Source organism: Rutidosis leptorrhynchoides, chromosome 2, assembly GCF_046630445.1.
Source record: "Rutidosis leptorrhynchoides isolate AG116_Rl617_1_P2 chromosome 2, CSIRO_AGI_Rlap_v1, whole genome shotgun sequence".
NCBI classification, from domain to species: Eukaryota; Viridiplantae; Streptophyta; class Magnoliopsida; order Asterales; family Asteraceae; genus Rutidosis; species Rutidosis leptorrhynchoides.
In genome coordinates, this window is record NC_092334.1 from 539,112,106 (window position 1) to 539,123,876 (window position 11,771).

At 33.2% G+C, this 11,771-nt stretch overlaps 2 protein-coding genes across 2 annotated transcripts; both read left to right on the plus strand.

Moving 5' to 3' along the window:
* Positions 1 to 403: 403 nt before the first annotated feature.
* On the plus strand, positions 404 to 2,423 carry LOC139893012 (probable WRKY transcription factor 54). The gene is made up of 3 exons (XM_071876145.1): positions 404 to 783; positions 1,116 to 1,217; positions 1,723 to 2,423. The coding sequence occupies exons 1-3, from the start codon at positions 473 to 475 to the stop codon at positions 2,165 to 2,167; spliced, it is 858 nt and encodes a 285-aa protein (XP_071732246.1). The 5' UTR covers positions 404 to 472; the 3' UTR covers positions 2,168 to 2,423.
* Positions 2,424 to 10,927: 8,504 nt separating this feature from the next.
* LOC139889634 (uncharacterized) lies at positions 10,928 to 11,479 on the plus strand. The gene has a single exon (XM_071872574.1). It carries the CDS (start codon positions 10,928 to 10,930, stop codon positions 11,477 to 11,479), a length of 552 nt encoding a protein of 183 aa, XP_071728675.1.
* The last annotated feature ends 292 nt before the right edge of the window (positions 11,480 to 11,771 follow it).

Below are 11,771 nucleotides of genomic sequence, written 5' to 3' on the forward strand. Positions count from 1 at the left end.
TTATAGCACTGTAGTCTTATAGCATTTGAGGAAAAATCAATCAAGATAGCATAAAATATGACATCATTAGGTTGACGTCACTCCGGAAGTTTCATGTCGTATTTATTTACCTCGAAATTTCTAAGAAGTTATTAAGCTCTTTCTCACTACCTTCCTAGGATACACACACCACACACCCAACCTCAGTCCCACCACACCTTATCCCAAAACAATAATTTGCATAAACGTACCCACATATACTTTTACATTTACATTTTACATTTTACATTTATATAAAAATAAAATATAAATATAAACAAAATATAATTAATTATTTAATAATACACAGTAATTATTATTATTATATAAATATTTAAATATAAATGAGATCCACTTAAGTTCACTTGTACTATATATTGTGGATTAGTAGCTAACACCACCCTATACTTTAATCATCAAATAAACACTCTTTTTTAGTTCACCTTCATCTAAAATGGAGAAAACCATAACATCCAACAAAAAAAGGTTGATAGGTGAGCTAATTAGAGGTAGAGATTGTACTAGAAAACTACAAAATCTACTTCGTCAAAGAATGGTTAATGACGACTCAAGTTCAACTAATGATCTTGTGATGAATATATTGGGATCTTTTTCTAATAGTCTTTTGGAGTTGAGTTCTTGGGGATCCGACCCAGTTATTGGGTCGGGTGCCGTTCGTTTAAATGTTCGGGCATTGGATTTAAAAGAAAGTGAAAAGAAGCCATTGCCCGTTGTGAAAGAAAGGAGAGGATGTTACAAGAGAAGGTTCATACTTAATTTTTATCTTCTAACTTAAACATATAAATTTATTGTTCTGATTGAGAATTAATGGTGTATATTATATACTATTTCTATATATATCTCTTGTGTGAATCTTTATTTATAGTCAAAATTTTCGGATCTATTACCTAATTATTAGTGACACATAAAACAAGATAAGTTAACACTTAACAGTTGCATCATATCTCATAATTATGTGTTAATGGATGGATACATTTGTGTAGATGTTTTAAAAAAATGCATATGTTTCATGGTTACGCTAACGTACAAGTACGGATGCAGTAGGTACATCTTTTTAAAACTCTTATGAACTGCAGAAAAACTGAAGATTCAAGGATCATAATTGTTGAAACAATGGAAGACGGATATTCATGGAGGAAATACGGACAGAAGGAGATTTTGGATACCAAATTTCCAAGGTCACATTCATTATATATTTTAGTATTTTACTACATAATTAAATTAAAAATTTATTGCAATTTCAATTGTATTTTACAAAATATATACTTCATACGTAGTACTTCAATTCTTTGCACCATCTCAACTAGGGTCATGATATTTGACAACAACATATCTTTGTGTGTGATCAGTGAAAATGATCCGTTTGACTAAACAAAATAATAATCACAAAAGACTATAATCAAAGGTCGTTTGACTTAGCGGTATTGAGGAGCCCCTTATCATTAAGGTCATGAGTTCGAGTCATGTTTAGGACATTTTTCGTGTAAAATATGTTGGGTGCGTGAGTTTACCGTTCTAAAAAAACATTTGATTAAAATACTTCATCTTAAGGTCTAGCCTAAGAAAGAAAACATTAACTGGTTACCATCTTGTCTATATGAAAAATTAGTGTTTACCAGCTTAATTTCTTTTAACGTCATACTCCGTATCATCTAAAAAAAGTTTTTATACCCTAATACGCAGGTGCTATTTTAGATGTTCATACAAAAGTGAGGGGTGCAAAGCATTAAAACAAGTTCAAAAAATGGATGATGGGTCAGAATTGTTTCAAATCACATATTTTGGGTTTCACACATGCCAAAGTATGCACAAAAACACACAAATGTTCTCAAGCACAGGGGATCTAAATTCGTTTCTACTTAATTTTGAGGACTCCAAAATTAAAGAATCGCCAAGTAGCCTCTCAACTATCACGAATACGCATTTTACCCCCTCAATGAAACAAGAAGATGACTCGAATGCACAAAGTTGTGATCATACTGTCTCTAGTAATCATGACACTTCATCCACTCCCTTATGGAATGACATAAATGTCGATAGTTTGGAGCCATCCCACGGTGATAGTTTCGTAAGTGGTGTATCTGCGGATGATTTTGGATTTGACGAGAGTGTGTTCTTACAAGTTTAATCACGAAAGTGTATGTACATTGTTGATCCAAATTTATATAGGTGATGCGATGTCCTTGTAAATAAACTATAAACGTGCGTACGCTATTCAGGGTTAGTGGGTCAATATATGACAAAAGATTGTACTAGAAAACTACGGAAGATTGATAAATCTGCGATGCCGCGAACTATATGCTACTATTTTATGAGTTATTGTACGATAAAAAGTATAATGTTGTTATCTTGAGGACTGAATTGATATTTTGATAATAATTTTAGGGGCGGCTAAAATATAAAAAATATTAGGGACTAAAGGTGTAACTTTATGATCATATGAGGCATAAATACAGGTACAACACTTGCTTTATGTCATCTTAAAATTTTACTAAATATTAGAGGGGATTGATATTTCCACTTTGATTTTTACTACTTCCACTTAAAAGTACTAAACTGCCCTTAATGATACCTTATACAAATTCTTGTTATAATTTAAATCAAGGATATAATTGGAAACAATGTATAAAAACATGGTGAAAGAATAAAATTCAAATGTGGAAATATCACTTCCCAATATTAAAAGAACGTGATAATTATGTAAGCGTATTCAATTACAACATCTAAGTGATTATTTTAATCATAAACTCACTACTGATTTAAGTGATGACGCCATATTTGTTTACTAGTTTTATGAGCCCGTGCGTTGTACGACATTTGTATAAATTAATAGTCGATAATGTTAATATTGATATTTATCAAATGTATAATACAGTTACAATATAAAATCTTTATTACTAATAACATTTATATCGCAAACATTAGTATTATATTTAATATTAACGCATAGATTATGAGTCCGTGCGTTGAAATCATTTTAACTTCAAAAGACTAATAATCGAAACATGAGCCTCTAAAAAGTTATTTTAAGACCGATAATTAAGAATAATATTTTATGTACAATCCTAAGTATATATGTTTTTAGTACAAACTAATCTCATTATGTCAAAATCTTAAACGAACCATAGCAGACATACATCTAAATATCTATAATGATTATCAAATAATTATTTTAACTTCAATTGACAACCATGAGCCCGTGCGTTTATATAATATTCTACAAATATTATATTAGCGTAATATTTTAATATTTTAAGTTTATGCGCAAACTGTAAAATAATTTTATATTATATAAGATATCATTCATAAATAATATTATAATGTTAATAAAGAAATATCTATTTTATAATATTATATTATATATATATATAGTAATATACATAATGTTTTAGGTAATGAAATTTGTATATTAAATTAAATTAGGAAATTTAATATTTCAATTAATATATGGAAATAAATGATAGGCTGACACGTGGAGAGAATAAAGGAGGAGTTGACATGTGACAAGAATTAATCAGGAATTGACACATAGGATTATTGGCACACGCTTTATATAATGTATCGATAGATATCATACTTTTAAACTATTGATTAAATTCCAGCCATAAATTTATTATTTATTACTAAATATTGTATTAATTACTTATTAATTATAATTTTTAGGATAATCTTCGATGTCGTAGGTTATATACTACTACCTCCGTCTCAATTCTATTGCCCCTAAACAAACACGTAGTTTGATAAAATGCCATTATCACATTCAGTGTTGAAATGGCGGCCGCCTTGACTGTTGTGGCAGTCGGTGCGGCGTTTGGTCAATCCCGACTCGAAGAAAAACGTCCAACAAGTCGGTTAACGGTCAAAAGTCAGGTCAAAGTTACGAAAAGTCATGTCAACGTTGGTTAAAAGTCTTAACAAAAGTCTCAACCCATCTAAAATTTGATGAGAAACACACCGACTTACATAATATCCCTTAAAGATAAGTTAATAAATGATTTATAATCCTATAAAACATTATTAAAGCCTATATATTATGTAAATTACAGTCATGTCCTCTTATGTGTGAATCGTTTATTTTTAAAATATTAATATATAAAGTATTTGTGATGACCCGTAAAATTCTGACCAAATTTAAACTTAATCTTGTATGATTAACGTTTCCGACACGATAAACAAAGTCTATGAAGTTAAATCTCAAAATTTTGAACTGTTCAATTAACCTTCGATTGTTCTCAACGAAACGCGAACAATTATATATAGATACATATACTATAACTTGAAAACGTAACAAAGTGTTGAGGATATGATACTGTGCATTAAACTTATTGGTTTGATTATCTGATTGATATATTTAACTACAGAGTTAAAAGATTATGCCAAACGATTCAAGTAAAAGATATTTACTGAGTCTCTTAAGAATTATGATATTATTACGTGTCTCTGTTGAGAGGTCCACGTTGATTTGAGAAATCATTCATTTTAACGGTATTCGGAATAAATGGTGAATTATTTGTTTAAATAACGTAATTTGGACACATACAATAATAAGGAATATTAACTGTTAAGAATTTATTTTATGAATAACTTGCGATACGTATTTTAAAACGTGTTTATAAATATTGAGAATAGATATTAACTTGGTTATGAAACGTTTGATAAATACTATTATATTAATAAATAACGAGACAATGATTTATAGAAGTAAATGACCAAAATACTCGAAAGTTTAAGATATACTTTGGGTGGTATAATTTAGGAATAATTTAAGGCTATATTTTGACAAAGATACGTGTCCCAGAATGAAAATTACAAGTTTTCTCAGCGTACGAAGGGACACTCGAAAAACCGGAACCGGGACATAAGTCGCGTAACAACGTACGACTTATCGGAACAAAAATTACAAGTTAACTATGCATGTGAATTTAATATAATATATAATTAATTATATAAATTAAATATATTATATATATTATTAATTATTATGTCGACAAACAAAAATACAAAAAAATGTGAGCTGGATTTTGGGGCCATGCGATCGCATGAAAAATAGGCATAAAACCCATGCGATCGTATGGGGTCAGATTTCAGGAAAGGTCTATAAATTGAATTCGTTTTTGCTCAGTTTACACACTTATTACTCCGTATTTATTTTATTTAAATTATTATTATTATTATTATTATTATTATTATTATTATTATTATTATTATTATTATTATATTATTAAATTATTATTAATCTTAATATTTTTAGTAATATTATACATAAAATATTACGACGAGGTTATGAGCATGTCACTTTTAAAAATGAGTTTTACGAGCGGGATAGAGCTAAGGAAATTATGGGTTATTGCCAAGGAGGTTATGGGTAATGTTCGGGGATATATTTATGAATCAAACCTAGTGTTTATCATCTCCGTTACGTCTACGTACTTTCCTACAATATTGAATCTCAATATTAATACGTAAGTACTTATATTTTATCTATTATATATTAATAGTGTATCCATGTCTAGTACTCGAGTATATATATTTATACATATGCTTGTATGCTAAATTTTATCGTTAAACAGTTTATAATGAATCACGAATTAAATCCATATATTACTGGTAAAAGGTATATGATATACATGTTTTTGGAAAGCTGGCGAAAAATCGATAACTTTTCATTTAGACACCGAATAGTTTCGATGAACGGATTAAAAGATATGATCAACTGAATTATGATTGACGTTAATTGAAATTGCTTTTGAATCTACAATTAAGATTTAAACAACTTGTTTACGAGATTGATAAAGTGAATTTTTAAATATTACCAACCGAGTAAATGAATCTTTATATAAGGCACGTCTCATTTTGTTAAACTATTGTCAAAATTGACTTTTTGAAACGACTTTGGATAACTTCTGTATGTCGATCTCGAGCATTAGGATTGTGATACACTATGACCTGACCTAGCTTGATAGACATTTATTGACCAACATATGTTCTCTAGGTTGAGATCTACGATTCTTTGATATACCGAGTTTCGGTCACATTACGATGAACAACTGTATGTGCTGCTAAGGTGAGTTTCATATGATCCCTTTTACTCAATATATTTTTGGGCTGAGAATACATGCGACTGTTTATAAATACTGAAAATACTAGATTTATGCGTGAGTTTCATATGATCCCTTTTACTCAATATATTTTTGGGCTGAGAATACATGCGACTGTTTATAAATACTGAAAATACTAGATTTATATGCGTGAGTTTCATTTGCTCCCCTTTTAATTGCTTTTGCAATCTATATTTTTGGGCTGAGAATACATGCACTTTATTTTAAAAACAATGGACACAAGTACACACTAAATTCTACACCGAGTTTGAACCGAAAATCCCTTAGCTTTGGTAACTAGTAACTGCCGGTTATAAGAACTGGTGGGCGCGAGTAGTTATATATGGATCCATAGGGCTTGATATCCCCGTTCGAGCTAGAGCACTAGCCTTTTAACGGACGTATGCTATTTGAGAAGCGTACACGTTGGTTTGCGTGTATTTTTAAGATGATTATACAAAGGGTACAAATTATATATACGTTAAGTTTATTTACCAGGGTGCTCAATTTCGTAGAATATTTTGATAAACGTTTCTGGATGAAACAACTGAAATCTTGTGATCCATCTTTATATACAGATTATGCGAAACATACAAACTATGAACTCACCAACCTTTGTGTTGACACTTGTTAGCATGTTTATTCTTAGGTTCTCTAGAAGTCTTCCGATGTTTGCTTATATGATAGACAAGCTATGTGCATGGAGTCTTATATGGCATATTTTTCAAGAAAACGTTGCATTCACCAATTCATCATCATGTACCTTATTTTGACTGCATTGTCAACGGAAGTACTATTGTAAACTATTATATACGGTGATTGTCTATATGTAGAAATAATCAAATGTCGAAAACCTTTGATTTAAATATTCATTTATGGTGTGCCTTTTCAAAAGAATGCAATGTTTACAAAACGTATTATATAGACGTCAAATACCTCGCAATGAAATCAATGAATGACGTGTTCGTCCATATAGATTTGGAGCGATTGTCACAGTATTTATGTCTGAAATATGTATATTCAATGTATTTATATTTAAAAGTCAGCGTTGGACAGCTCCCGACTCGAACCCCGTCGCGTCCCCATCTCGACCGATGACTCCTCTAGGGTCTCTACCGACGCGTTCCCGACTCGCGTCTTTTACAACCTTAATCACACTATACTTTTTGTTTAATATATAGTTGATATCGCTCAAATTATGCATATTTTACATCGCGATATCGGTTCTTTATTGTCGTTTATTTGAGGAAATGTGAAGACTTTTGTGATTAATTGAGATAAAATGACGAATATAGCTCCAGAGGTCTTCGGGTTAATGTTTTGGTTGTTTCTTGCTAAGTATTGGTGATATTTGAGCTAAAAAGATGAATGTTGAAGAAGGTTCAAATTCTGGTTTGCGCGCCTCCAACGTTTTGGCCATAACTTGAGCATACGGACTCGAAAAAAGGTGAATCCAAAGCCCAGACGTCCGTAACTCATAGCTCTACAGTAATCAAGAACTAAATCTACTGTTCAGATGATGTACACATCGCGGTCGAGATGGGATGATCGCGGTCGTGATGCAGAGACAGATATTTTGTAGTTTTCGAACAGCAATGTATCCCGGTCGTGATTCGCACATCGCGATCGCGATTGGGGGTCTGTCAGAGGTCCGTTTCAGCCTTATAAATACCCCATTTAACCCCAACTTTGGGGGATCAAATTTTTACGAATCCAGAGGCTAGAAGGGACGTTTTTAGAGGTTTTAAAGCCATTCTTCACCAAATCAAAAGGGCTTTTCATCTAGGATTGAAGATTGGATCATTACAACATCATTGGTACTCTAGATATCATCTCTTTTAGTGATAAAACTATGAATTCTTATTGTTTCCATTGTTTGTTTGATTTTATAATCATGTTTGGCTAAAACCCTTAGTGTTTGCTCATATGTAATAGCTTTTAATTGTTGGATTGTTCTTTATTTCATAGATTTAATGTTTGATTGATTTAGTTTATTTAAGTTTGGACAAAGACCCATTGTTATGCATGCTTTATACTTTAATTCAATTATATATGTTATCAATTAGTTATTGTGAGATAATTGAAGGTAGATAACGTGTACTTCAACACATTTAGTGATCTAGACGATCAGGGCTTTGATTTCAAGTGATTGTATTGAGGAACTAATCGGTAATTGAATTGTAGGTTTGCATCATAATCGTGATAATTACATTGAGTGATCTTTGTAGTTAGGATTTTAAGTGATTTTAATCCGGTTCAAATCTTAATAGCTGAATCTAATTGATTAATGATTATTGTGTTCAACCAAAAGATCCATTATTGTGTTTATTGAATACTTGACGTTAATTACATAATTTGTTACCTAGTTTACGTGAGTTTATTAGTGATAAACAGATTATGCTTCAACTCTTAGGAGATCTAGACATTTGAATGTGAGTGTGAATGGTGATTAATTGGTAATTTGATAACACAGTCGTGTAGTTACTTCGAGTGATCAGTGTGAATGGTGATTAATTGGTAATTTGATAACACAGTTGTGTAGTTACTCCGAGTGATCATAGTAATTAAGGTTTTATGTGAATTTAACCTAGATTGAATCACAATAGTTTTATGTGAATTTAACCTAGATCTAGACATTATCAGTCTTAAAATCTTAAACGCTGCTCCCTGTGAACGAATTCGTAAGTATATTACTATAAGATTAGGTGTGTTTTACGCATATCAAACTTTTGGCGCCGCTGCCGGGGAGCGGTGTGTCTTAGGGTTTTAAAAGCTTTTAGTTATTCGATCCTTTCGTGGAAACTTGTTTTCATGGAAGTTACTTTTCGTATTTTTATTTTCAGTTGTACGCTTTGGTTTTGTGGTGTTGTGAATGCAGGTTAGGTACTTATAACTCTGGAACCGTCTAGAGTTTATCATACACGCAGCAAAGCTAAGTTGAGCAAGAAATCGCAGAAAGTTTTTCAGTTTTACCTTTTTTATATTCCGGATTTTGAGTATATTAAGGAAGAGGTTAAGATGGGTGAACCAGCGAGAGGTCAATCCATGGAAGCTTTGATGAAAGCCACGAGGGCTGGTAATGGACATGTCATTACCCAACCGGTAATCGATAAAGATTTTGAGGTTAAGGGGCAGATCCTAAATATGATAACTCACCAATGCCAGTTCAGGGGTACACCGAAAGAGGATGCATTCGAGCATCTTCGTTCCTTCAAGAGCATCTGTAATTTTTTCAAAATCAGCCAAGTTGCGGACACAGTTATCTATTTGAGAGTTTTTCCTTGGTCTTTGAAAGACGATGCCAAGGACTGGTTAGAATCATTGCCGAAGGTGAAATTGATAGTTGGCTTACAATGGAAGATAAGTTTCTGCAACGCTTCTTTCCCGCTTCTAAGGCTGCTAAATTACAGAGTGACATAAATCACTTTGTGCAGAAGTCAAATGAAACACTCTATGATGCTTGGACACGGTTTGGTAAAATGCTTCGAAATTGTCCTCAACACGGGTTGAACAATTTTAACAAGGTCTAGATTTTCTACAAGGGTGTTAATGTGCCAACAAGGAAAGAAATCGACATTGCTGCAGGTGGTTCGTTAATGAAAAAGACTCCGGATGAAGCTTACAACATCATCTCCGAAATAGCTACACATTCATACGATTGGCATCAAGAGATGGATGTTTCTCGATCATCTAATGTCGCTAGTACTGAAACTAGTGATGATCTCGCATCTGTTAAAGCACAACTTGCAACTATGAAACGACAGATGGAATCTATGACTAAAGAGATGCACGCTATGAAAGTTGGTTGTGAGTTATGTCAGGGACCACATCTTACAAAGATTGTAATCAGTCAATGATGGAAGAGTAGGTGAACTACTTAGATAATCAATACAATAATCAGTATCAAGGAGGTAGTTCGGGTTATCAAAGGAACGGACCGTCGAGGTTCGTTAATCGAAATCAGAATCAGTCGTATGTGGATAAGGGTCCTTCACTAGAGGAGTTATTGCGAGGTTTTATTATAAATACAGATGAAAGCATCACGGCATTGATGCAAGATAGTGAATCAACAAAACAGCAAGTGCGAAGTCAGCAGGCCTCGATTCAGAATTTGGAACAGGATGTAGGGCGTATAGCTCAATCGCTAACGGAGAGACCACTAGGTGCTCTCCCTTCAAATACGCAAACTAATTCGAATGTCAATGGGCCACCCCGAACAATCTTGACTAATAACAACCGAAGTGATGTGAAGAATAAAGAGCCTCAAGTCTACTTATTCGCAAGTGAATGTTATTTCTGGTGATGAGGGTTATGATTCCGATGAGGTTATACCGACTTATACTCATAATGGTGAATACGGTTGGATTCGAGTCAGTGATATAACTCCCGCGTATGGTAATTATTTAATGAGTTTGATGACGGGGAGTTCTTATAGTTCGGGTAATCAAGAGTCGGGGGTGAAAAGTTTTGAGACTACTGAGTCTCCTGAGTTTAGTGTTGATGGGATTAAAGTGGAAGAAGAGGTGAAACCTTCACCTAAACTGAAAGTTTACAAGCCGCCTATTCCATATCCGAGAGCTATTCAATCTGAGCAACCGAAGGACACTGTTTGTAAGTCTATTAATACTAATCATAATATTTATGTGCATGTACCTTTGGTTGATGTTCTTGCAGGTATGCCCAATAATGGAAATTTTTTGAAAGATTTAATGGCGAAGAAGGGTGAGCATGAGCAGGCATCCTCCGCGTTTCTTGAAGCGGAATGAGCTGCTATTTTGAAGAAGAGTGATATGCCACCAAAGTTAGGTGATCCTGGGATATTCATAGTGCCCTGTAGGATTGATGACTTTGAAGTTTTTAAGTGTTTAACTGATTCAGGTACGAGTATCAATCTTATTCCATTATCTGTTTATTCACGTTTAGGTTTAAGTGAACTTAAGTCTACTAATACCGGAGTTAGGTTGGTTAACCAGTCAATTAGTAAACCCATAGGGATTGCTGAAAATTTGGTGGTTAAGGTAGGTGAATTAGAGTTCCCAGCTGACTTTGTGGTTGTTGATATGCCAGAGTATAAGGTTGTACCTATTGCTTTAGGTAGACCATTTTTAGCAACTGTAGGTGAACTCACTGATTGGAGAACTTGTAAATTGATTTTAAGGGATAGAGGTAAAACCTTAAGCTTTCAGACTAAATTTAGTGTTAAACCACCACCCACACCTGTAGATTCTGTTAATGTAATTACTAGTGTTGAAACTGAAGCTAGTAAACGGAATAAGTGTGGGGGAATGGTAGAGGAAAAGTTGTTGATACGCCCGAGGATAGTGTTATTGATAAATCCATGAGGAAGTTGTATAATCGGGTTAGAAATTCAATGTCTGAGAAAGATGAGCATGTTAGGAACAGATTGGTGTCAAATCTTTCTAGAAAGGAAAAGGAAAAACTTAGGGAGTTGACCAAGGAGTCAAAGATGGCGGATGTTTGGTTATTAAATGCAATTGGGTATAGATATTCGATTAAAGGTTCCGGTGGGTTGAAGGATGGAATCGCATACCATCCGGGCATCAGTTGAGAAGGAAGAGGAGTCAAGTGCGCGACTCCAAAATAAACATCGCACAACCGTGTAAAGTTTGTAAG